Source organism: Oncorhynchus kisutch, linkage group LG21, assembly GCF_002021735.2.
Source record: "Oncorhynchus kisutch isolate 150728-3 linkage group LG21, Okis_V2, whole genome shotgun sequence".
Classification (NCBI taxonomy): Eukaryota; Metazoa; Chordata; class Actinopteri; order Salmoniformes; family Salmonidae; genus Oncorhynchus; species Oncorhynchus kisutch.
Genome location: NC_034194.2, coordinates 34,047,961 through 34,075,623, shown reverse-complemented (window position 1 = coordinate 34,075,623; position 27,663 = coordinate 34,047,961). Strand labels below are relative to the sequence as shown.

General features: G+C 40.0%; 2 protein-coding genes across 2 annotated transcripts; one reads left to right on the top strand and one right to left on the bottom strand.

Moving 5' to 3' along the window:
- Positions 1 to 1,971: 1,971 nt before the first annotated feature.
- LOC109866436 (alpha-(1,3)-fucosyltransferase 9-like) lies at positions 1,972 to 20,797 on the top strand. Its single transcript, XM_031800508.1, has 3 exons — positions 1,972 to 2,541; positions 16,679 to 17,718; positions 20,781 to 20,797. Exons 2-3 carry the CDS (start codon positions 16,686 to 16,688, stop codon positions 20,795 to 20,797), a joined length of 1,050 nt encoding a protein of 349 aa, XP_031656368.1. The 5' UTR covers positions 1,972 to 2,541; positions 16,679 to 16,685.
- Positions 20,798 to 21,874: 1,077 nt separating this feature from the next.
- LOC109866568 (alpha-(1,3)-fucosyltransferase 9) lies at positions 21,875 to 27,039 on the bottom strand. Its single transcript, XM_020455297.2, has 2 exons — positions 26,929 to 27,039; positions 21,875 to 26,381 (listed from the first exon to the last, which is right to left on the bottom strand). Exon 2 carries the CDS (start codon positions 26,372 to 26,374, stop codon positions 25,262 to 25,264), a length of 1,113 nt encoding a protein of 370 aa, XP_020310886.1. The 5' UTR covers positions 26,375 to 26,381; positions 26,929 to 27,039; the 3' UTR covers positions 21,875 to 25,261.
- Between the last annotated feature and the right edge of the window lie 624 nt (positions 27,040 to 27,663).

Sequence of the window (27,663 nt, the reverse complement as noted above, 5' to 3'; positions counted from 1 at the left end):
TGGACCCTCTCTTTCAAAAATTGTCTGCCAAATTGTTGCAACCCCTATTACTAGAATGTTCAACCTCTCGTATTTTCTGTGATTCCCAAAGATTGGAAAGCTGCCGCGGTCATCCCCCTCTTCAAAGGGGGGGACACTCTAGACCCAAACTGCTACAGACCTATATCTATCCTACCCTGTCTTTCTAAGGTCTTCGAAAGCCAAGTTAACAAACAGATTACCGACCATTTCGAATCCCACCTTCTCCACTGGTCATGGGTGCACCTCAGCCACACTCAAGGTCCTAAACGACATCATAACCGCCATCAATAAGAGACATTACTGTGCAGCTCTATTCATTGACCTGGCCAAGGCTTTCGACTCTGTCAATCACCACATTCTTATTGGCAGACTCGACAGCCTTGGTTTCCCAAATGATTGCCTCGCCTGGTTTACCAAGTACTTCTCTGATAGAGTTCAGTGTGTCAAATCGGAGGGCCTGTTGTCCGGACCTCTGGCAGTCTTTATGGCGGTGCCACAGGGTTCAATCCTCGGGCCGACTCTCTTCTCTGTATACATCAATGATGTTGCTCTTGCTGCTGGTGATTCTCTGATACACCTCTACGCATACGACACCATTCTGTATACTTCTGGCCCCTCTTTGGACACTGTGTTAACTAACCTCCAGATGAGCTTCAATGCCATACAACTCTCCTTCCGTGGCCTCCAACTGCTCTTAAATGCAAGTAAAACTAAATGCATGCGCTATTCGACCGATCACTGCCCGCACCTGCTCGCCTGTCCAGCATCACTACTCAGGACGGCTCTGACTTAGAACACATGGACAACTACAAATACCTAGGTGCCTGGTTAAACTGTAAACTCTCCTTCCAGACTTCACATTAAGCATCTCCAATCCAAAAATGTAATCTAGAATCGGCTTCCTAACAAAACATCCTTCACTCATGCTGCCAAACATACCCTCGTAAAACTGACCATCCTACCGATCCTCGACTTCGGTGATGTGTTCTATAAAATAGCCTCCAACACTCTACTCAACAAACTGGATGCAGTCTATTACAGTGCCATCCGTTTTGTCACCAAAGCCCCATACACGACCCACCATTGCGACCTGTACGCTCTCGTTGGTTAGCCCTCGCTTCATACTCGTCGCCAAACCCACTAGCCTACCTGGTTAAATAAAGGTGAAATAAAAATATATAAAAAATAGCAGCTTTAAGAATTTCCTTGTATATTATGTTCTCCCATCAGGGGGCTTTGGCTTTGCAGGACCAACCCTGCCAGGCAGGCTCAGAATCTTGAGGGGGTGGTGCTGCTCTAGAAGGTCTCTGACCGCATTTGGCTGCATACAGGCCACTCACAGCCGACCCATAATACAGATATGGATTTTGACGGAGAAAACTTGTAAATAGTATTTATTTATTGAGTTAATGTTGAATAATAGAAGAGAACACTTAGCATTTGTAAGTGTGTTTAACAGTAGGTTAGAGAAATATTGAATGCATAAAAGTATGTGTCTGTTACAATTGAACATCCTGTGTAATTGTGAAGTTTTCTGTTTCGTCTATTCCCAGAAGAGCGAGACTGAGTTGAGAAAGTGAAATAAGCTAGATGCTATGACACCACTGTTTCCTGTTTTGTGGTAGAGTTGTCAATTGCAAGCATGAATAATAATTATAGATGCACCCTGTTAGGGTATAGGGTTGTGGACCTTTCCATCAATATAGGACCATAAATAAATACATTTGATGTATAATTTATTTTAAAACGCTGTTCCACCATGATAGGACAATAAATGAATGAATGTATAATTCTTTATAAAAATGTATATCCTTCATCTGCACAACATTAAAAGCTCTCTCACAACCCCTGCTCACAGAAATACATTGGTTCTGGAACATGCAACCATTTCCTTTCTCACTCAACGCCACACTTTCCCAAACACCAAAAAAACACACACCACACCATCCATAAACACATACTGTGCCTTCTGTTAACTGTGTTTTTATCTCCACCATGTTGAATTAGTGCTTTTGTGTTGCAATTAGTTATATTTGAAGATGGATAGAAAAGCTATATTTTTGTTGTTGTATTATTACAATCCATAACAGGGCTAGAATTGTGTGTTTCATTATTTGTCTCCTCTATGAGAACTTTGTAATTTTTTAAATAGCCATGGAGTAGTCTTTGTGTCTCTGAACAACTGGTTATCAATATACAGTTTATCGACCACGAGAACTACGCGTTTCCCTTTCAATCTATTTTCCTTGAAAATTGGATACAGAACTTTACGCCGTTCTGCAATTTCCTTCGGGAACTGGTCATCCATGCCTATTTTCGTGCCTTTTACCCAGGCTTTTAACCATTATTTTATGTTTAAAGAAAGCACATTTGGCAACGATTGGGCGTTCATACCTCTTCCGGAAGATATGTACACTTTCGAGTTGAATTTTGTTGATAGCTTCGCGTGGGGTCTGATGCGCTGTAAGGAGGAACGATCTAACTACAGATTCGGGAACGTCTTCTTTCTCTTCGATACCTGTAAGTACCAGATTATGTCTCATGGATCTAGCGTGTATGTCAAGTTAGCCTTCTCTCCGTACGCCGTTCTCCCTTTTTACGTTCACTTCGGTTTCAATCATATTGACTGTCCGTTTTAGCTTGTTTGTGTCTTTCTGTAATGTCGCAGTTTTTTCGTCACTCATCTCAATGCTTGCCTTCAACTCTTTTATATCCGTCCTGACTAGTTCAAGTATACCCAGTTGGACATTTATTGATTTTAACTGATCTGTTTCGACCTTTACCATTTCTGGTGGTGAAAATATTAAATAGTCACGTTTCGTTTTGAAATAGGTTCCCCTGTCCTCCGACAATGAATACTACATTTTTATCTTGAGGTGTTCAACATAACTGTGTTAAATCCGCCGTCTTGGATTGGTGCTTTTCGACATCATATGGTATTGTAATGAAACAACAGGGAGCAGGTCTCGAACCCTTGACCTTCGAGCCCGAGGTCCGGCGCGCTATTGACTGTGCTGCAGTCTATTTCCGCGTTTATAAACCCAGGGTCGTTACAGTATGTATTAATTTGAGGATTGTCGCGCCCTGGCCATAGAGAGGCTTTTTATTCTCTATTTTGGTTAGGCCCGGGTGTGACTAGGGTGGGCATTCTATGTTCGTTTTTCTATGTTTTTGTATTTCTTTGTTTTTGGCCGGGTATGGTTCTCAATCAGGGACAGCTGTCTGTCTGGGTAGTTATTTTCTGTTTAATGTGTGGTGCACCTGACGGAGCTGTTTCGGTTGTGCACTTTGGCACTTTGCGATCTAGTGTTCAGTTATATTTAATGAAATGCCGCACCCTTTATGCTCCTGAACAAGGCAGTTAACCCACTGTTTCTAGGCCGTCATTGAAAATAAGAAGTTGTTCTTAACTGACTTGCCTAGTTAAATAAATGTCAAATAAATGTAAAAAATCTCACGATTGTGTCTGTCAATAGTTCACTTTTGGTCTCAGTACAACACCATTTTATGGGCATTTTACAATGATAGGTGAGGTGTATTAATTAGTTCATAAGTAACCTCGATTCTCTACCTTTTACTAATACAGTTCCAACCTGCTGTTCTGCTTTGTTCTGCAATGTGATATGGTTTAGGTAGATGACAATCTCTTCTGAAATAGATAAAAATATGTATTTTACATGTGTAAAAGGGTGATTATGCAACTTTGGCCGTGCAAACTTTCAGAAATTAAAACACCATTTTACCAGTATTGTACGTCTTTGATTTGTCTAGAAACTATATCTGATCATGGCTGCCATCTACTATTCAGGAATTTCTATATTTTTGTCATTTTTCCCCAGACAGCCATAGACAAATGTCATTCCCATCTCGTCATTAAACATCCATTGTAGTTGAAAAGGAAATATCATACAATTGATTTATAACAGATTTCTTATACATGTGTACATTAACTTGTATTGAATATTATTTTAAGTGATTTTTAAGGTTATCCTAATATTAATAATTCAACACGACACCTGAATGTATAAACTTGCCTTGGTGACAGCTGGAAACATGTATCTATCATGAAAAATAAGATATTTCCACACAACCTTTTAGTGAGATTAAGATAACAACCATATGATTTCCATATCTAAAACAAATAAATATGTATTTTGTACAAAATATACTAATTTACCTCCAAAATATGGGTTGTGATGGAAATGACATATGTAAAAAATAAATATACTTATGAAAACAATATTTTATTTCAAACATTTTGAACATCAACCATTGTTAAAAATGTAATTAATATAAGACAAAGTAAGATTCCAAAACACTGGAACTAGCACTTGAGAACAATGTGTTACAGATGCTACAAATAGAAATTGTAGCACATGTATAGAAGGAAGAGTTAATTGAGAGCTACACATGTTTTATTTTATGTATGATTTGATGCCCTGCTTTGTATGTACTGTATAGTGATTTTCCAAGTGTATCTAAGGCTTAGAACAGTTGGGGCCAACACGACTCATGGTTTTCACAAAAGCACCACTCTCTGCGTGAATGTCTTGCACGATACCAGGGTAAATGTCCTGATCATACTCAACCACACATCACTTTCCAATCAATGCTTCACTTAGATCTTCAATGGGCTGGATGGTGCTTTGAGATGAGTTGAATTTTCTATCTTGGTCTGCCTCTGTTTTTTCAACCAGAGTCACAGTCTGTGGGCTGAAACAGCTGCAGTGATGTGGAAAGGAACAGAAGCAACTGTGTAGCCGCCAGGTTATCTCCCCTGGACTGTCAGTGACGATCTGGAAACACAGGAAATTCAAAACGTTATGCATAGTCTAGTGATAATGTTATAATGTTTGTATAACAAATGTGAAATTCTACATAAAATAACCCACAACTATTACCTGGTGTATCTTCACTGTCCCACTGATTGTCTCCAGGTGATCCGGTAGGAGGGCCTCCATGCTCTCTAGCTCCTCCTCTGAGATATATAAGAGCTTGATAGCTGACTGATCTTTTGACAGTTCCTCAAATACAGTTTTTCCATTTCGGAGGTCCTTGCCTTGTGCCACAATTCTATCTGCTCTTCGTTTCACAGCTGCTCCTACCCCATCAGCTGGGCCTTTTCCGTGTCCGGCTTCTCGGAAATTCCATCCTTCTCTCAAAGTGTATTGCAGTAGCCGATGGGCAGAGCTCAAGGAAGTAGGTCAGTGTTTTTGAGAGATGGGCCCAGATAGCAGAGGGATCATGTCGCATAGAAGAGCTCAGTGAGCAAAGTGAAAATGTATCATTTGTGGTATATCCAACACAGGTGTGGAGGGTCACCTGCTTGTGAGAATCACCAAAGTGAACTGCCTGGATTTCACTGGTGTATTTACACAGGTAGTTTTCTGCAAAGTCAATATGCACAATTATCTCCTCTTTCCCCAGATTCTCTTCTATTTCTCTCAGTTTGAAGTATTGGTGTTGAATGTTGTACACGTGTTTCCCCAACTTCTCTTTCAATCCGTTGGAGGAGAAGTCCTCCAATCGAATCTGTAGTGTGCCACATACCTTTTCTTTTACTGTCAAATGTACAGTGAACTTTCCATGTTTCCCTCTTTGTTTTTCTTCTCTCTCTCTTCAGCTTTGTTTATCCACTCAAACCACCATGTCTGCTCACCAGCATCAAAGTCAGATGTTTCAAGCTCTTTTTCTTGGCAAAGGGAGCACTCTATACATGCACTCTTTGTTCAGGTTCTCACAGCCAAGACTCAATTACTTTCTCAATGTTGCTGCAGCTGATCACTTTTTGTTTGTCCGCCATGAACTGAAGGTTGGCGTGGGTTTTGCACACGTGTCCCTATCCTGGACTGCTGGCTTGACAACCCAAAAAGGACACCTTTTGCAGAATTCACAGTAGGACATTTGAATTTCATACTTTCTCAGGATAGTGCCTCTGTGCATTTTTGAAGCCACTTGTTTGTCCTTGGCACTGCACATTTTTTTATACTTTTGTTTTAACTCTGCAATGATGGCATTTTGAAACAATAAAATGCTTCTCAAGTTCTTCGGAGTTCCCTTCATTTGCTGTTTTGTCTTTTGTCTTTGGGGAATCTTGTCTCTCCATTTTGTTCATCAGTCGATCATACTTTTGTTGTATTTCTCAGCTTTCCGTAAAGCATTTATCAAGTTTGACATTTGTCATACTAAGATCTCTGTAAGCTTTTGAGCGACCTCTTCCAAACTTTTTCCTTCCAGCAAGTATTCGACTTCTCATTCCTGTTGCAGACAATGAGGAAGGAGTGTTAGGGGCAGGTATGTTAGCCTCATGTTCTGGCTGCAGGTCATCTGGTGACTGAGGTGTTGTGTTGCCTGATAGGTAGGTCTCCATTGCATCTGTTCTCTTTAAAGTCTGTCTTCTATTCCGTTGGTTACATTTCCATTGTCTTCTCTTGTTTCTTTGTTCTCGCTTTGTAAGCTCAGAGATAGATTTCACTTCTCCCTTCTTTTTTTCTTCCAGTATCTCTCCCTGTCTTTTTGCACATGTTCCTGGTATCATATAGGATAATTTTTTACATTTTGTATCTATTTGTCTGTGACCTCTGTGCTGTTTTATGTGGCATCTTCAGAAAATAACGACAAATACTACTTCGTTTTCAACTACAGCAACCTTGGAGCATTTTCTAGATTCAATTAATTTAAAACATGATTAAAACAAGCCTACAGTAAAAATAATAATTTAAAAAAGTAAAGTAAAAACGAATAAGATAATGGATTTGTGTAATTTCCACCACTTTCTGTCATTTCCACCACACTTAAGTTTGATGGAAATGACTGATGGAAATGACACTTCTACAGTTTCTGGAGAAAATTGACAGACTGCTTAGCATGCTTTGGTTAGTATTACAGCTAGCATATTGTTTACACTAAATACATAAAATCTAACAAAAAATTCAAAAGTTCTACCACAAATTAAAGAAATTATAGCCTGTGGAAATGACTGACAATTAAAATATTCTCTACACAAGTAATATTTACCTTGATTTTTCTTCAACTTCTGGACATCACATCTGGAACAACTGTCCACTGCAGCCATGTGCTTCAGTGTCACAATATGTTTCCACGGTAACTAAATTAACATTCTCTTGAAAACTTTATTAATGAGGAATTTGTCCTCAGTGGTGGAAATGACACCATTCCCAAAGGACAGGTATTTTTTATAAAGGGCTTACTCACAAATATAGATATAGATTTTATTTAATTGACGCTTTCTGTAGTACATAACATTATATAATGTGTCATTATTAATGTTTTCTCATAGAAAACATAGTAGAAGCTTAAAAGTCTGGGTCAGGGACAAGGGCAAAATAGTGAAATTGAAGTATAAAATGTATCTGAAAAGTAGCTAAAATACTTGATAGAGAGGTGTTTAAAAAAGTATGGGATGATTCCAGTGTGAACTGAACATACAGATATTTGTACTTGTTTTATTTTTGATAAAATCCCCAAAATTGACCCGAGGACATAGAAGTTCCCGTAGTTGTACCATCACCCAAAAACACTTAATCAAATCAAATTTATTGGTCACATACACGTTTAGCAGATGTTATTGCGGGTGTAGCGTATAATAGAGCCTGTATTTTTTTATAATTTCACTTGACCATTCAAAACTGACCTCACCCTCACATTATGACCCTAAAAGAGGATCCCCTCCCTTCATAGTTACAAGCAAATCTATGAAACAATGTACGTTTGATTAGTGTAAAAAAGGCAGTCCTTTTATTACATTTTTATTTAACCTTTATTTAACTAGGCAAGTCGGTTAAGAACAAATTCTTATTTGCAATGACGTCCTACCAAAAGGCAAAATGCCTCCTGCAGGGACAGGGCCTGGGATTATTGGGGATTTTACATGCTGTGTAATAATAGGTAATAACCACTAATTACTTTGATACATTTCAGCCATATGTTTTAATGTATGGCTATTACTATTCTTTAATGTAAGTTGCCAATACTGCTTTGCGTATTGTTTATCGTATGTAGTGTTATTCCATACTGCCATAAGTGTTATTGTTGCTTTGGTTACACAAGTACTTTTGCAGAGCTGGTTTAAATTGTTGAATTGATAAACATAGCGTTTGCATGCAAAATACTATCACAGCATTTTCCATAGTGGCCTTGATCATGGTGTTTTATTGCGCTGCCATGGGGGGGGGGCTTCTAGAGTCATCCCAGACAATTCTTGGAGCTTGCTCATGCGCAGAGTAATTGATGACCATGTGGTGCCAGGGCACATCTGCCTGGAACCCAGAAGCGCTGTTTGACATATTCCTGCACGGAGTATCAGAGGAAGTGAAAGACAAACTCGCAGGCCAGGAACTACTGACGGATCTCGATTCGCTCATCGCCTTGACAATTCAGATCAAATCGGCGAATACGGAAGCAAAGGAAGGAGAGGAGGTTTGATTTCAATTGCCCGCCCAAGGCTTCCTCTTCGCCAACCCAGAAGTCCTCGACGGCTTCGATGCCGAGATAACTTTATGCTACCTGGGTTCCCACGAGAGTCTCAAAGGTCTGCCAATTCACCTCTTCCCGAGCCGATGCAACTAGACAGAGCTAGGATGTCCCCAGCAAAACGCCTATACAGGCTTCACACAAAGAGTTGCCTGTATTGCGGGACTGCTGGTAATTTCGTCTCCACCAGTCCACTAAAAGACCAGGCTCATCAGTAGGAGCGAGTATTCTGGTGGGCCATATGGAGAACTTTTCCTCTGCCCTTACTCGCATCCCTTTTCATGCCATGTTACTGTGGGGGAACCAATCGAAATCTCTCCGGGTACTCATCGACTCTGGGGCCGATGAGAGCTTTATGGACACTACCCCGGTGTCCGAGCTGGGCATCCCCACTCAGCCCTTCTCCATTCCCATGGACGTTAGAGCCCTGGACGGGCGCTGTATAGGCCGAGTCACCCACAATACCAACCCCATCAACCTACACAGCGAGACGATTCAATCCCTGCTTATCTCCTCTGGTTCCCGTGGTATTGGGATTCTCTTGGCTCCAGCAACACAAGATATCAGCTGATGTAAGAAGGGCTATATAAATCTATTTGATTTGACAATCCCCTTATTGACAGGTCTGCTGGTGCCATCATGGGCTGGAGCCCATTCTGCAACGCTAATTGCCTGAAGTCAGCGCAGCCTGCCCAGGCACCACTCCTCCCCGTGGACGACTCTACTCTCTGTTGGGTCTGGAGACCAAGGCTATGGAGACCTACATTGAGGGTTCATCCGTCCTTCTGCCTCCCCCACCGGCACAGGGTATTCCTTTGTGGAGAAGGACAAAACCCTGCGCCTGTGCATCGACTACCGGGGCCTCAAAGACATCACTGTGAAGAACCACTACCCTCTACCACTCAGCTCTCTGGCCTTCGAGCCGCTCCAGGAGGCCACCGTGTTCTCCAAGTTGGCCCTAAGGAACACCTACCATCTGGTGCGGATACAGGAAAGGGACAAGTGGAAGACTGCCATTGCAATTCTACAGACAAAGGAATTCTCCGGTTGAAACATTATTGAATATTTATGATAAAAACATCCTAAAGATTGGTTCTATACTTTATTTGACATGTTTCTACGAACTGTAATATGACTTTGTCTGAACTTTCGCCTGGACTTGCCCACGCCTCGTGAGTTTGGATTGTCTACTAAACTTGCTCACAAAAGGAGGTATTTGGACATAAAGATTAACTTTATCTAACAAATCAAACATTGATTGTGGAACTGGGAATCGTGGGAGTGCATTCTGATGAAGATCAAAGGTAAGTGAATATTTATAATGCTATTTCTGACTTCTGTTGACTCCAACATGGTGGATGTCTGTTTGGCTGGATTTGTTGTCTGAGCGCCCTACTCATATTATTGCATGGTTTGCTTTTTTCGTAAAGTTTTTTTGAAATCTGACACAGCGGTTGCAACAAGGAGAAGTATATCTTTAATTCTGTGTATAACAGTTGTATCTTTGATCAATTTTTATTATGAGTATTTCTGTAAATTGATGTGGCTCTCTGCAAAATCACTGAACGTAACGCGGCAATGTAAACTGAGATTTTTGGATATAAATATGCACTTTATCGAAGAAGACATACATGTATTGTGTAACATGATGTCCTATGAGTGTCATCTGATGAAGATTATCAAAGGTTAGTGATTAATTTGATCTATATTTCTGTTTTTTGTGACTCCTCTCTTTGGCTGGAAAAATGGCTGTGTGTTTTTGTGACGTGGCTCTGACCTAACATAATCATATGTTGTGCTTTCGCTGTAAAGTCTTTTTGAAATCGGATACGATGGGTAGATTAACTTCTTATGGCTGCAATCGTGTTAACGGGAGCGATATGACAGCAGCCAGTCAAAGTGTAGGGCGCCATTTTCAAAACATCAAAAATCTCATAATTAACATTCCTCAAACATACATGTACAGTGGGGCAAAAAAGTATTTAGTCAGCCACCAATTGTGCAAGTTCTCCCACTTAAAAAGATGAGACAGGCCTGTAATTTTCATCATAGGTACACTTCAACTATGACAGACAAAATTAGAAGAATAAAATCCATAAAATCACATTGTAGGATTTTTAATGAATTTATTTGCAAATTATGGTGGAAAATAAATATTTGGTCAATAACAAAAGTTTATCTCAATACTTTGTTATATACCCTTTGTTGGCAATGACAGAGGTCAAATGTTTCCTGTAAGTCTTGAAGGTTTTCACACACTGTTGCTGGTATTTTGGCCCATTCCTCCATGCAGATCTCCTCTAGAGCAGTGATGTTTTGGGGGTTTTGTAGGGCAACACAGACTTTCAACAGAAAAACAGCCCCAAAGCATGATGTTTCCACCCCCATGCTTCACAGTAGGTATGGTGTTCTTTGAATGCAACTCAGCATTCTTTGTCCTCCAAACACGACGAGTTGAGTTTTTACCAAAAAGTTATATTTTGGTTTCATCTGACCATATGACATTCTCCCAATCTTCTTCTGGATCATCCAAATGCTCTCTAGCAAACTTCAGACGGGCCTGGACATGTACTGGCTTAAGAAGGGGGACACGTCTGGCACTGCAGGATTTTGAGTCTCTGGCGGCGTAGTGTGTTACTGAAGGTAGGCTTTGTTACTTTGGTCCCAGCTCTCTGCAGGTCATTCACTAGGTCCCCCCGTGTGGTTCTGGGATTTTTGCTCACCGTTCTTGTGATCATTTTGACCCCACGGGGTGAGATCTTGCGTGGAGCCCCAGATCGAGGGAGATTATCAGTGGTCTTGTATGTCTTCCATTTCCTAATAATTACCCCACAGTTGATTTCTTCAAACCAAGCTGCTTACCTATTGCAGATTCAGTCTTCCCAGCCTGGTGCAGGTCTACAATTTTGTTTCTGGTGTCCTTTGACAGCTCTTTGGTCTTGGCCATAGTGGAGTTTGGAGTGTGACTGTTTGAGGTTGTGGACAGGTGTATTTTATACTGATAACAGTATAACAGTACAAACAGGTGCCATTAATACAGGTAATGAGTGGAGGACAGAGGAGTTACAGGTCTGTGAGAGCTAGAAATCTTGCTTGTTTGTAGGTGACCAAATAATTATTTTCCACCATAATTTGCAAATAAATTCATAAAAATCCTACAATGTGATTTTCAGATTTTTTTTCTCATTTTGTCTGTCAAAGTTGAAGTGTACCTATGATGGAAATTACAGGCCTCTCATCTTTTTAAGTGGGAGAACTTGCGCAATTGGTGGCTGACTAAATACTTTTGCCCCACTGTATCTCATACCATTGTAAAGCTATTCTTGTTAATCCCACCACAGTGTCCGATTTTCAAATATGTTTTACAGCAAAAGCACCACAAACGATTATGTTAGGTCACCACATATAGCCACAGAAAAACGCAGTCATTTTTTTCCCCAGTCAAAGAGGAGTTTCAAAAAGCAGGAAAAGAGACAAAATGAATCACTAACCTTTGATGATTTTCATCAGATGACACTAATAGGACTTCATGTTACATAATACATGTATGTTTGTTTGATAAGGTTCATATTTATCAAAATGAGTTTACATTGGCGCGTTACATTCACTAGTTCCAAAAACATCCAGTGATTTTGCATAGCCACATCATTCAACAGAAATTAACATCATAAATGTAGATGATAATACAAGTTATACATTTGGAATTATAGATATACCTCTCCTTAATGCAACCGCTGTGTCTGATTTAAAAAAAACTTTACGTAATAAGCCAGCCATGTAATAATCTGAGACGGCACTCAGAAATATTTGTCACAATAGCCACCATGTTGACATCAACATAAACAAGAAATTACATGATAAATATTCCCTTACCTTTGATGATCTACATCAGAAAGCACTCCAGGAATCCCAGGTCCACAATAAATGTTTGTTTTGTAAGAAAATGTCCGTTATTTATGTCCAAATACCTTCTCTTGTTAGCGCGTTTGGTATACATATCCAAACGCTCATTCTGGTCAGAGTTACATCGGACAAAAACTTCAAAAAGTTATATTACAGGTCGAAGAAACATTTCAAACTATGTACAGAATCAATCATTAGTATGTTTTTAACATATACCTTCAATAAAGTTCCAACCGGACTATTCCTTCTTGTCTTCATGAGCCATGGAACGCAAGTGACTACCATGAGGAATAAGCATGATCAGAAAATGTCTGACTGCCAGAAACCTGACTGATTCTGCTATCATTCACTCCCACAACACCATAGAAGTCTCATTATAATTTATATTGATGGTTGACATCTAGTGGAACCCCTAGGCAGTGCAACATCATTAATATCTCAAGGGGATTTCATTGGGGACTCTGGTGAATGCAAACAAAGCTCAGGATTCTCACTTCCTGTTTTGATTTCTCCTCAGGATTTTGCTTGCAATATGAGTTATGTTAAACTCACAGACATCATTCAAACAGTTTTAGAAACTTCAGAGTGTTTTCTAAGATGTTTCTTTCATTTGGTGTATTGCACTTGTTAATGTATGAAAGTTACATATTTCTAAAAAATATTTTTGAATTTCCCACGCTGCCTTTTCAGCGGAATGTTGTCGAGGGGTGCCGCTAGGGGAACCCTTAGCCGTAAGAAGTTAAGAATATGTAGATATAAATATATGGATGAGGGATGGCCGAACGGCATAGGCAGGCGCTGTTGCTCCTTTTTCACCACGCTGTCTGTGTGGGTGGACCATTTCAGTTTGTCCGTGATGTGTACTCCGAGGAACTTAACTTTCTACCCTCTCCACTACTGTCCCGTCGATGTGGATAGGGGGGTGCTGCCTATCCACATGGAAGTCCACGATCATTTCCTTTGTTTTGCTGACATTGAGTGTGAGGTTATTTGCATGACACCACACTCCGAGGGCACTCACCTCCTCCCTGTAGGGCGTCTCGTTATTGTTGGTAATCAAGCCTACCATTGTAGTGTCGTCTGCAAACTTGATGATTGAGTTGGAGGCGTGCATGTCCACGCAGTCATGGGTGAACAGGGAGTACAGGAGAGGGCTGAGAACGCACCCTTGTGGGGCTCCAGTGTTGAGGATTAGCGGGGTGAAGATGTTGTTTCCTACCCTCACCACCTGGGGGCAGCCCGTCAAAGTCCAGGACCCAGTTGCACAGGGCGGGGTGAGGCCCAGGGTCTCAAACTTGATGACGAGTTTGGAGGGTACTATGGTGTTAAATGCTGAGCTGTAGTCGATGAACCGCATTCTCACATAGGTATTCCTCTTGTCCAGATGGGTTAGGGCAGTGTGCAGTGTGGTTGCGATTGCATCGTCTGTGGACCTATTGGGGCGGTAAGCAAATTGGATTGGGTCTAGGGTGTCAGGTAGGGTGGAGGTGATATGATCCTTTACTAGTCTCTCAAAGCACTTCATGATGACGGAAGTGAGTGCTACGGGGCGGTAGTCATTTAGCTCAGTTACCTTAGCTTTCTTGGGAACAGGAACAATGGTGGCCCTCTTGAAGCATGTGGGAAGAGCAGACTGGGATAGGGATTGATTGAAAATGTCCTTAAAGTGATTTTTGTAGTCATTACTCACACTTATAGAGTCAAACTCATTCCAGGGAGGGGGCATAGTGTTTGCTGGTTTTGCCTTTCGATGATAACCTAGACAACCAGGTGAGGGGATGTTAAGGGAATTTTTTATCTATAATGACTAATTATGTATACATTTCAATCAGGATGAATTAAAGGACTATTATGTTACTGTACATGTATGAATTTTCTCTCTTGCTCCCATTTCCAATTGTATATAATGTAGTCAGGAGTTTAGAACAATGCCTTGGTACAAATGAATGAACTGTCTCCAGACTGTCTTGAATGCTTATCTACACTGACTGACCTTGGCTCTAGGCGAGGAGGGAAGGCTTGAGAACTATAGGGCCTTTCTACCAGTGTCAAGAAGAGACGGAACATTTAGAAAACGCTGACGTCATTTTCAGTTTATAACCTGTGGTAAAATGTGTATGAACTCAGTACTCTCTTGAATTAAAGGCTGTTACTTGACTTTTAAGACCAGGGCTCTGTCCATTCTTATAAAATAAGGGTCTTACAAACCCTTTTGCATTGACAGAGTGTTTAATTTTGATTGGGAATTAAAACAGAGGAATTCAATTCCTTCAACAGGGGATGAACTCTGGAGCTCTGTAAGAGTGACCATCGGGTTCTTGGTCAACTCCCTGACCAAGGCTCTTCTCCCACGATTGCTCATTTTGGCCAGGCGGCCATCTCTAGGAAGAGTCTTGGTGGTTCCAAACTTCTTCTATTTAAAAATGTTGGAGGCCTCTGTGTTCTTGTGGACCTTCAATGCTGCAGACATTTTTTGATACCCTTCCCCAGATCTGTCCCTCGACACAATCCTGTCTCGGAGCTCTACGGGCAGTTCCTTGAAACACATGGCTTTGTTTTTTCTCTGACATGCACTGTTAACTGTGAGACCATATATATAGACAGGTGTGTGCCTTTCAAATTCATGTCCAATCATTTTCATTTGCCACAGGTGGTCACCAATCTAGTTGTAGAAACATCTCAAGGATGATTCATGGAAACAGGATGCACCTGAGCTCAATTTTGAGTATCATAACAAGGAGTCTGAATACTGAAGTATATAAAGTTTTTTAATCATTTAAAATGTGCAAAACATTCTTAACCTGTTTTCGCTTTGTCATTGTATTGTGTAGATTCATGAGATTACTTTTTTAAATACATTTTAGAATAAAGCTGTAATGTAACAAAATCGGGAAACAGTGAGGGGTCTGATACTTTCCGAATGCACTGTAGACACACAGGCTTTACTTATTAAGGATAGTGGTAGGTCATCAGTAAAAATGTAAAACAGTAAAGAACCAAGACAGCTGCCTTGAGGTATACCACACTCTAATTGCTTTACATTAGAAAAGATTCTATGAAAGAAAAACCCCTGTGTTATGTTAGATAAGTGGCTTTCAATAATCCTCAATGAAATATCCTCCTCAAGTAGAAGTACTGTTACTTTCATGACATGTTACTCAAGTAGAAGTACAAATATTGGTGTAAAAAAACAACTAAAGTGACAATATAAAGTAGCTCATTTGAAATCAAATCAAACTTCCTAACAGTGCAGTGAAAATGTCAAACCAGTAAACAAATAATAATACAAATGAATCAAATTCACATAATGCTCAGGGTAAAAGGAATTGAGGTAAAATAAAAACATTGTCCTTGATAATTAGATCATTCCGCTAAGGTTAGCTGAATGTTGTTACACATTGTATTTTTCCTGCATTAAATTGAAAATAGAGAATTATGTACAGTAGGAACTAAGGGCATTTGTTTTATGAGTTGTATAAAGGCACATCTGTTACCTGGGCCCCCATTGCAAAAGAGGTTTCTAACCTCAATGCTCTGAAAGTATAAGCCTCTAGTTGTCAGACAGGTTATTTTGATGGCATAGGTGTGCCTCGTCACTAGTCTAGTTGACATTAACAAGAGCCCTCTATGGTAAGGGATGGTTTATTTTCTTTCTCAAACCTGATTTCACAAGAGTTTTAAACATGTTTGATTTAAAGACATTCTATTAACAAAACATGCTCTGTTCAAAAGTGTATTATTGTTTAGGAGAATGCAGCCATACACCTTTTATACAGTCTATGTCCTCGGGATAATGTTAACTTACTTGAGGACACTTTACATGCTATTTAAAAAATGTTTTTTAATTCACCTTTATTTAACTAGGCAAGTCAGGTTAAGAACACATTCTTCAATACAATGACGGCCTACAAGCACTGTTAATAATAGCCTTTAAGATTTCCTATTGTTAATGATTGTCATTATTCTGTGTTTGTGCAGTAAAAACTGATAGAAACCTTTCAGAAAAACTGCATGACTCACCATACACAGATTACGGGTGAATTTGATTCAGATGGAACAGATTATAAAGGCATTTTAACATCATATATTTAGCCTGTGGTAACTTTTTGAAAAGACAATGGCTGGAATATGGTTTTAACCAATCACCATTCAGGTTTAGAACCACCCGTATAATCAGAGCATAAAGCAACGCATGTGAAATCTTTTCAAGCTGTTCCTTTTTTATATACTTAATATCTAAAGTTGTGTTTATTTCTTACAGGACAAACATGTCATCAACAACTTCCAAACGAAGACATCATCTAACTCTGATAGCTGCTCTTGGTGTTTTGTGTTCAGTGGTACTATTTTTTGTTTACTTTAAACCCTCATCTACTGCATGTTCATCTCGGTTGGAGGATTTGCCATTTTTGGCAAAGGGAGATGTTTCCTCACCTACCAAAAAGCCTGTGGAAAAGCCACTTGTGTTGCTCTGGTTCTGGCCACTGGGTGTGAGATGGAATTTTTCGTTCTGCCAAACCCATTTCAACATCGATAGCTGTGTTCTGACAGATGACAGATCCCTTTATTACAAAGCAGAGGGAGTGGTTATTTTTCACCAAGACATCAGCTGGGACCTGAAGAACCTGCCTCAGTCTCCTCGTCCACATTTTCAGAAATGGATCTGGTTTCATGTGGAATCACCAACAAATACCGCCAGAATACCAGGTCTGGAAAACCTCTTTAACCTCACTTTGGGCTATAGACGAGATGCTGACATCACAGTGCGAAATGAATTGACAACCGTGAAGAATGAAAAGGACAGTGAGTTTGTGCTGCCCAAGAAGGATAAATTGGTTTGTTGGATTGTGAGCAACAACAATCCTGCAACTGGGACAGGAACCAGAGCAAAGTACTATCAAGAGCTGGTCAAACACATCAAGATACATCTTTTTGGTGCTGCTTTTACAGGGAGTCGTTTGAAGTATGAGGACTATTACTCAACCCTTGCTAGCTGTAAATTCTACCTTTCATTTGAGAATTCAACCCACAGAGACTACATCACAGAAAAGGTGAACGGACCACTTGTAGCAGGAACCATACCAGTAGTCATGGGCCCAACCAGAGAGAACTATGAACAGTTTATCCCAGCTGGTTCTTTCATTCATGTAAATGACTTTACTAATGCAAAGGCACTGGCTGACTTCCTCCTTCAATTGGACAAGAATGATGAGATGTACAGTGCCTTGCGAAAGTATTCGGCCCCCTTGAACTTTGCGACCTTTTGCCACATTTCAGGCTTCAAACATAAAGATATAAAACTGTATTTTTTTGTGAAGAATCAACAACAAGTGGGACACAATCATGAAGTGGAACAACATGTATTGGATATTTCAAACCTTTTTAACAAATCAAAAACAGAAAAATTGGGCGTGCAAAATTATTCAGCCCCTTTACTTTCAGTGCAGCAAACTGTCTCCAGAAGTTCAGTGAGGATCTCTGAATGATCCAATGTTGACCTAAATGACTAATGATGATAAATACAATCCACCTGTGTGTAATCAAGTCTCCGTATAAATGCACCTGCACTGTGATAGTCTCAGAGGTCCGTTAAAAGCGCAGAGAGCATCATGAAGAACAAGGAACACACCAGGCAGGTCCGAGATACTGTTGTGAAGAAGTTTAAAGCCGGATTTGGATACAAAAAGATTTCCCAAGCTTTAAACATCCCAAGGAGCACTGTGCAAGCGATAATATTGAAATGGAAGGAGTATCAGACCACTACAAATCTACCAAGACCTGGCCGTCCCTCTAAACTTTTAGCTCATACAAGGAGAAGACTGATCAGAGATGCAGCCAAGAGGCCCATGATCACTCTGGATGAACTGCAGAGATCTACAGCTGAGGTGGGAGACTCTGTCCTTAGGACAACAATCAGTCGTATATTGCACAAATCTGGCCTTTATGGAAGAGTGGCAAGAAGAAAGCCATTTCTTAAAGATATCCATAAAAAGTGTCATTTAAAGTTTGTCACAAGCCACCTGGGTGACACACCAAATATGTGGAAGAAGGTGCTCTGGTCAGATGAAACCAAAATTGAACTTTTTGGCAACAATGCAAAACGTTATGTTTGGCGTAAAAGCAACACAGCTCATCACCCTGAACACACCATCCCCACTGTCAAACATGGTGGTGGCAGCATCATGGTTTGGGCCTGCTTTTCTTCAGCAGGGACAGGGAAGATGGTTCAAATTGATGGGAAGATGAATGGAGCCAAATACAGGACCATTCTGGAAGAAAACCTGATGGAGTCTGCAAAAGACCTGATACTGGGACGGAGATTTGTCTTCCAACAAGACAATGATCCAAAACATAAAGCAAAATCTACAATGGAATGGTTCAAAAATAAACATATCCAGATGTTAGAATGGCCAAGTCAAAGTCCAGACCTGAATCCAATCGAGAATCTGTGGAAAGAACTGAAAACTGCTGTTCACAAATGCTCTCCATCCAACCTCACTGAGCTCGAGCTGTTTTGCAAGGAGGAATGGGAAAAAATGTCAGTCTCTCGATGTGCAAAACTGATAGAGACATACCCCAAGCGACTTACAGCTGTAATCGCAGCAAAAGGTGGCGCTAGAAAGTATTAACTTAAGGGGGCTGAATAATTTTGCACGCCCAATTTTTCAGTTTTTGATAGGGTAAAAAAGTTTGAAATATCCAATAAATGTTGTTCCACTTCATGATTGTGTCCCACTTGTTGTTGATTCTTCACAAAAACATACAGTTTTATATCTTTATGTTTGAAGCCTGAAATGTGGCAAAAGGTCGCAAAGTTCAAGGGGGCCGAATACTTTCGCAAGGCACTGTATGTAAGTTACTTCACTTGGAGGAGGTACCTTAATGCCAAGCCCCACCTCCTGACAATACAGGAAGAGTTTATTCAACCTGTTTGTTTAGCCTGTGAACGCATGGCCAGAGACAAAGGATATTATAATGTTGTCCACAACCTTTATGAATGGTACTTTGGATGAGGGTTTAGCCAAAATTTTGTAAGAACAGAAAATGTCATTTTGATGCAAACTATTTTGTTATCAATTTAAAGGATGGGTATTCAAGGTATAAGGTTTTTTTTGTTTTTTTTATTAAACACTTTGGAAGCAGAAAACACTGTAAACCCCAATGTGCTGTCATTACTCAAAACGTTTAAGGAACCCATTGCACTTAAAAAAATTTTTTTACTGCAGTGGGCTAAATCAGCTGGTCACAGTGATTCTTCGTGGTCCTTAACAAATCTACTTTGAAACCAAAGTATACACCTCCCACACATGGTTATGGGCTTATAAAAAAAAAGACACCTGTACCATGTCAGAAAGAGTTGAAATGTGTTACATTGAGTTTCTATCCCAATTTTCCATTTTAATTACATCACAGAAGACTAAACTATAACAAAACAGCTTTGTCTTTGTTTGTCTTTGTTTGTCTTTTTTTAATAATCTTTATTAATTATGAAATTATGAAAAATATGAATAACATTCCACCCATGAGGTCAAAGACGGTGCTTTTGGTAATTGAATGCAGGAAAGGGCTAATATATTGGAATACAGTTACTTAAAGTGAATTTGTAGTCATTACTCACACCGATAGAGCCACTGTGACCATGTAGGGCAGAGGTGTCAAACTCATTCCAGGGAGGGGGCATAGTGTTTGCTGGTTTTGGGTTTTTCCTTTCGATGAAAACCTAGACACCCAGGTGAGGGGATGAACTCTGGAGCTCTGTAAGAGTGACCATCGGGGTCTTGGTCACCTCCCTGACCAAGGCCCTTCTCCCACGATTGCTCAGTTTGGCCGGGCGGCCATCTCTAGGAAGAGTCTTGGTGGTTCCAAACTTCTTCCATTTAAGAATACTGGAGGCCACTGCGTTCTTGTGGACCTTCAATGCTGCATTTTTTTGGTACCCTTCCCCAGATCTGTTCCTCTACACAATCCTGTCTCTGAGCTCTACGGGCCATTCTTTTGACCTCATGGCTTTGTTTTGTGCTGACATGCACTGTCAACTGTGGAACCTTATATAGACAGGTGTGTGCCTTTACAATTCATGTCCAATCAATTGCATTTACCATAGGTGGTCTCCAATCAAGTTGTAGAATAATCTCAAAAATGATTAATGGAAACAGGATGCACCTGAGCTCAATTTTGAGTCTCATAACAACGGGTCTGAATGCTTATGTAAATAAGGTTAATTCATTGTTATAAATGTGCAAAAAATTCAACCCTCTAATATTTGTCACATGTCCATGGGACTGACTGACTGGCATTCATTCAATCACCCATTCACACTGTCCCTCACTCACTCACAAACTCCCTATTTCACTGTCCCCAAGGGTGTCAAGAGTTCTGAAATATACTACAAGTAAAAGTACTGTTACTTTAATGAAATTGTACTCAAGTAGAAGTAAATTGCTATGATAAAAAAAGTGCAAGTGCTCAGAGAACCCACTCAATTACTGTAACAATAGTACACCTTTGCTTAGGACAATGAAGTCCTTCCTGTTTGGCCCTGTCCGGGGGTATCATCGGATGGGGCAACAGTGTCTCCTGACCCCTCCTGTCTCAGCCTCCAGTATTTATGCTGCAGTTGTTTATGTGTCGGGGGGCTAGGGTCGGTTTTGTTATATCTGGAGTACTTCTCCTGTCTTATCCGGTGTCCTGTGTGAATTTAAGTATGCTCTCTCTAATTCTCTCTTTCTCTCAGAGGACCTGAGCCCTAGGACCATGCCTCAGGACTACCTGGCATGATGACTCCTTGCTGTCCCCAGTCCACCTGGCTGTGCTGCTGCTCCAGTTTCAACTGTTCTGCCTGCGGCTATGGAATCCTGACCTGTTCACCAGACGTGCTGCCTGTCCCAGACCTGCTGTTTTCAACTCTCTAGAGACAGCAGGAGTGGTAGAGATACTCTTAATGATCGGCTATGAAAAGCCAACTGACATTTACTCCTGAGGTGCTGACTTGCTGCACCCTCGACAACTACTGTGATTATTATTATTTGACCATGCTGGTCATTTATGAACTTTTGAACATCTTGGCCATGTTCTGTTATAATCTCCACCCGACTGGCCACCCCTTATAGCCTGGTTCCTCTCTAGGTTTCTTCCTAGATTTTGGCCTTTCTAGGGAGTTTTTCCTAGCCACCGTGCTTCTACACCTGCATTGCTTGCTGTTTGGGGTTTTAGGCTGGGTTTCTGTACAGCACTTTTAGATATCAGCTGATGTACAAAGGGCTATATAAATACATTTGATTTGATTTGAGTATGCCTGTCTGTCTACACAAAGCTACCAATGTGTGGTTAAGGGCAGTTAAAAAAAATAAAGCCAATGGATGAGGAAGTAGTGCATTGCGTGTTTGTGTGTGTGTGTGTACTGGTATGACTGGAAAAACAACTTCTGATTGGGCAGTCCATCCAGGAAAAGGTTCTCTGTCAGTGGTCCTTTACTGAACTCTTTCATATATTTAAGTGCAAGACAAAAAAACACTCCACCTCGTGGCAGACAAACAACATTTATATACAATAAAAGACAAAACAAAACACTAACTATTGACAATAGCACAAATAACAGAAATAGTGATATAGTTAGTTTGGGTCCTTTGCAGCACTGCCCATACACACTGAGTGTACAAAACATTCGGAAAACTTGCTCTTTTCTTGACTGACCAGCTGAACACTATGATCCCTCATTGATGTCACTTATTGATGTCAGCCAGTGTAGGGGAGGAGTCAAGGATACATTTTTAAGCCTTGAAACAACTGAGACAAGGATTGTGTATGTGTGCCATTCAGAGGTTGAATGAACAAGACTAAATATTTAAGTGGCTTTGAATGGGTATAGTAGTAGCTGCAAGACGCCCCGGTTTGAGTGTGTCAAGAACTGCAACGCTTCTGGGTTTTTCACACTCAACAGTTTCCTGTGTATATCAAGAATGTTCCACCACCAGAAGAACATCCAGCCAACTTGACATAACTGTGGTAGGCATTGGAGTCAACATGGGCCAGCATCCCTGTGGAACGCTTTTGATACCTTGTAGAGTCCATGCCCCGACAAATTGAGACTGTTCTGAGGCCAAAAGAGGGTGCAGCGCCGTATTAGGAAGGTGTTCCTAATGTTTGGTACACTCAGTGTAACTGGGCAGTAGTCCAGGTGTGATAAAACTAGGTGCTGTAGGACTTATTTGGTTGATTGTAAGGTCAAGAAAGAAGAGCAGCGCTTTATCACAGACAGACCTCTCCCCATCTTAGTAACCATTGTATCAATATGTTTTGATCATGTCAGTTTACAATCTAGGGTTACAGTTTAGTCTCCTCAATTGTCACATTATTCATTATACGATTTAAATGAGGTTTATTGTTGAGCAAATTATTTGTTCCAAATACAATGCCTTTAGTTTTTTTATATATTTTTAGCTTATTACTAGCCCCCCATTCTAAAGCTGAATGATGCTCTGTTAAGGGTCTCAGTTACTTCATTTGCTGTGGTAGCTGATGTGTATAAATTTGAGTCATCAGCGTACATACAGTGCATTTGGAAAGTATTCAGAACCCTTGACTTTTCACACATTATGTTACGTTACAGCCTTATTCTAAAAATGATCCAAAATTTTAGGACATTTTTGCAAATGTAATAAAAACAGAAATATCTTATTTACATAAGTATTCAGACCCTTTGCTATGAGACTTGAAATTGAGCCCAGGGTGCATCCTGATTCCATTGATCATCCTTGAGAGGTTTCTACAACTGGATTGGAGTCCACCTATGGTACATTCAATTGACGGGACATGATTTGGAAAGGCACACGTCTATATAAGGTCTTAAAGTTGAAAGCTCATGTCAGAGCAAAAACCAAGCAATGAGGACGAAGGAATTGTCCATAGAGCTCTGAGACAGGATTGTGTCAAGGCACAGATTTGGGGAAGGGTACCAAAACATTTATGCAGCATTGAGGGTCCCCAAGAACACAATGGCCTCCATCATTCTTAAATGGAAGATGTTTGGAAACACCAAGACCCTTCCTAGAACCCTTCCTAGAACTTGCAACATTTTAGACATCAAAACTCTCTTTACTGTCTGTCTTGCAATATTAGAAGAAAATCTAACTTGCAATCGTGCTCAATGCCACGGTACTCTCCATGCGCTGTGACGCAGGCAAAACATTTGATCCAGCGTTTTCTGTAATTATATTAATCCATTCTACTGCTGAAATCATATATGTTAGCAAACAGTTCACCAAAACAGACAAGAAAATACAGCCAGACGCTTCATAATATTTATGTGGTGTATGTAAAAGTAAATGTATTTGCTGATTAAGTAAAATACCATTTCAGGTGATAAATGTGAATTTAATATGCTCAACTAAAGTACCACTTGTAAGGGTAGTGGAGAACATTACCAGGGACAACATCCCTTGTCTCTTTTTGCTATGTGTTAAAGAGAGTGAAATGCGTACATCCATAACATAAAACATTTCCAAGATGCTGGATCCGGGAGGAAGACATAGATTAAATCAAATGTATTTATAAAGCACTTTTTAAATTCAATAGATGTCACAAAGTGTTGTACAGAAACCCTGCCTACAACCTCAAACAGCCTAAAACGCCAAACAGCAAGCAATGCAGATGAAGAAGCAGATTCAGTGCTTTACTTGGGCAGGAGCTCACCAGAGCGGAGTACCAGCACCTCAAATGTTCTGCTGCTAGAGCTCCTGTTCCTCTTATAGAATATTAGCTCCAAAGTATTCTGGAGCTCCTGCACCTAAATATAAAATACCGGCAACCAAAATGAGTACCGGCACCTACAGTATATGTCACGTTGCAAGCCAGCACAATGTGACTTGCAGGTGGGGTTGCAAAATGATGGTACATTTCCCAGGTTTTTCAGGAATCCCAGTTGGAAGATTCCTGGAAATCCTTCAACCAGGATTTTTTGAAAATGTGGTAAAGTTACTGGAATTTCACTAGACCTCAAAATAAGGCCTTACTGCAAATGTAATGTTTTGTCATTAAGAGTTGAACTATAAAGACAACATTTGCCTAGGAACTCACTCAGTGAAGGCCACCCACACAACTAAAAATGAGTGAATTCAACAACCTTGTCTCTGTCACGAACAAATACAGTCATGGGTGGTACAGTAACTCTGCAATTCACTCAAAGACTAGGCACACTGGGAAATTATATTGGAGGCATACACTACAAAATCACTTTAAGTAATTGTATTCAGACATAGTAGCCCTTTCCTGCAATCAGTTACCAAAAGCGCCGTCTTTGACCTCAATAATAAAGTTTTTTTATTTTTAAACAGACTAAAATCTTGTGTTTCTATATCAAACCGTGTTGTTATAGTTCAGTCTTCTGTGATGTATATAAAATGTAATATTGACATTCGAAGTGAAAATGTCATACATTTCAACTCTATATCTGACATGGTAAAGGTTTCTTATTTTTTTAAGCCCATAACCATGTGTGTGAGGTGTATAGTTTGGTTTCAAAGTAGATTTGTTTAAGACTACCAAGAATAACTCTGACCAGCTGATTTAGCCCACTGCAGTAAAAGGTTTTATTTAAGTGTAATGGGTTCCTTAAAAGTTTTGAGTAATGACAGCACATTGGGGTTTAGAGTGTATGTTGCTTCCAAAGCGTTTAATTATTTATTTATTTTAATCTACCCCAAAACCGTGAATGCCCATCCTTTAAATTGATAAAGATTTTGAAACAAAATATCCCCAAATCCGAAGACACTTTTAAAATTGTATTCCGTTTACTTAGCTAAGGTAAAATGATATTTTCTGTGCTTACAAAACGATGGCTAAACCCTCATCCAAAGTACCATTCATAAAGGTTGTGGACAACATTGTAATATCCTTTGTCTCTTGCCATGTATTCACAGGCTAAACAAACAGGTTGAATGAACTCTTCCTGTATTGTCAGGAGGTGGGGCTTGGCCTTAAGGTACCTCCTCCAAGTGAAGTAACTTATATACATCTCATCATTCTTGTCCAATTGGAGGAGGAAGTCAGCCAGTGCCTTTGCATTAGTAAAGTCATTTACATGAATGAAAGAACCAGCTGGGATAAACTGTTCATAGTTCTCTCTGGGTGGGCCCATGACTACTGGTATGGTTCCTGCTACAAGTGGTCCATTCACCTTTTCTGTGATGTAGTCTCTGTGGATTGAATTCTCAAATGCAAGGTAGAATTTACAGCTAGCAAGGGTTGAGTAATACTCCTCATACTTCAAACGACTCCCTGTAAAAGCAGAACCATAAACATGTATCTTGATGTGTTTGACCAACTCTTGATAGTACTTTGCTCTGGTTCCTGTCCCAGTTGAAGGATTGTTGTTGCTCACAATCCAACAAACCAATTTATCCTTCTTGGGCAGCACAAACTCACTGTCCTTTTCAGTCTTCACGGTTGTCAATTCATTTCGCACTGTGATGTCAGCATCTCGTCTATAGCTCAAAGTGAGGTTAAATAGATTTTCCAGACCTGGTATTCTGGCGGTATTTGTTGGTGATTCCACATGAAACCAGATCCATTTCTGAAAATGTGGACGAGGAGATTGAGGCAGGTTCTTCAGGTCCCAGCTGATGCCTTTGTGAAAAATCACCACTCCCTCTGCTTTGTCATAAAGGGATCTGTCATCTGTCAGAACACAGCTATCGATGCTGAAATGAGTTTTGCAGATTTCAAAATTCCATCTCACACCCAGTGGCCAGAACCAGAGCAACACAAGCGGCTTTTCCACAGGCTTTTTGGTAGATGAGGAAACATCTCCCTTTGCCAAAAATGGCAAATCATCTAATCGAGATGGACATGCAGTAGATGTTGGTTGAAAGTAAACAAAACATAGTACCACTGAACACAAAACCCCAAGAGCAGCTACCAGAGTTAGATGATGTGTTCGGTTGGAAGTTGTTGATGACATGTTTGTCCTGTAAGAAAGAAACACACCTACATTTTAGACGTTATAAGTATATAAAAAGGAACAATGTGAAAATTGACTATGACATCAGAATGAGTTTCTGTATTATACAACAGGTGGTTCTAATCCTTAATGCTGATTGGTTCAAACCGCATTTCAGCCGGTGTCTATTCCACAAGTTACCACCGGCTAAATCTATGAAGTTAAAATGCCTATTTTCTCTCTTCCATCTGACTCAAATTCACTCATAATCAGTGTATGGTGAGTCATGCAGTTTTTCTGAAGGTTTCTATCAGTTTTTACTGCACAAACACAGAATAATGACAGTCATTAAGAAAAGGAAATCGTAAAGGCTATTATTAGCAGTGCTAGCATGTTCAGTGTACTGAAGTTAGGTAACATTATCCTGAGGACAGGTTAGACTGCATAAAGGTGTATGGCTGCATTCTCCTAAACAACGCTAAACTTTTGAACAGAGCATGTTAAGTTTATAGAACATCTTTAAATCAAGATCAGGTTTGAGAAAGTTTTGAGAAAGAAAATGAACCAATCCTTACCATTTAGAGGCCTCTTGTTAGTGTATGTGTTTGCTATCCATGTAAATCCATGCACTAGATTTCAACCAGACTAGTGACGAGGTGTGGCACAACTGTCATCATGCCTTTTCATGGGAAATGCAAAAGAACCTGCCTGACAACTAGAGGTTGATCCTTTCAGAGCTTTACATTTCTTGGAACCTAATCATCCGCATAATACATTTTTTTATGAAACCTTCACACAACCAGGAAAATACTCTTGAGGTTTAAAACCTGTTTTGCAAGGGGGACCTGGGTTATAGCAATTAGGTGTTACCATGTATCCTTGCCAACTCGAAGCTGGGGAACGAATAGTATGTTAAGGGGAGAAGGGAGGAAGAAGGGGAAAAGAATGTTGAAAGAAAAGAAGGAAAACATTTGAGAGAAAGTAATAAAAAGGAAAGGTTAAGGGTTCTTCTTCATAATGTATTTATTATTCATTATTTATTACCATAAGTTGAAAAGCAACGAAAACATCATTTCTTTCCTGTATTTGAACCGGAAGATTGAACCCGAAGGTACCCTGTTCAAATCCCGCCTCTGCCAGAATTAACATTTCTTAACTATAGTTTTCAAAAGTGTTATTATTTCGCATTGGTGAATTTCAGATAACCTAAGTTAATAGAATGATTATGGGGGCATAATCATAATATATATAAGTGTTGTTCTAATGAGATTGCCTTCTTACTGTACTATATTCTCATTACTATACTCCGT

Bases quoted from the DNA above. Each gene is read 5' to 3' on its own strand.
- LOC109866568 (XM_020455297.2), bottom strand. From the start codon at position 26,374: ATGTCATCAACAACTTCCAACCGAACACATCATCTAACTCTGGTAGCT.
- LOC109866436 (XM_031800508.1), top strand. From the start codon at position 16,686: ATGTCATCAACAACTTCCAAACGAAGACATCATCTAACTCTGATAGCT.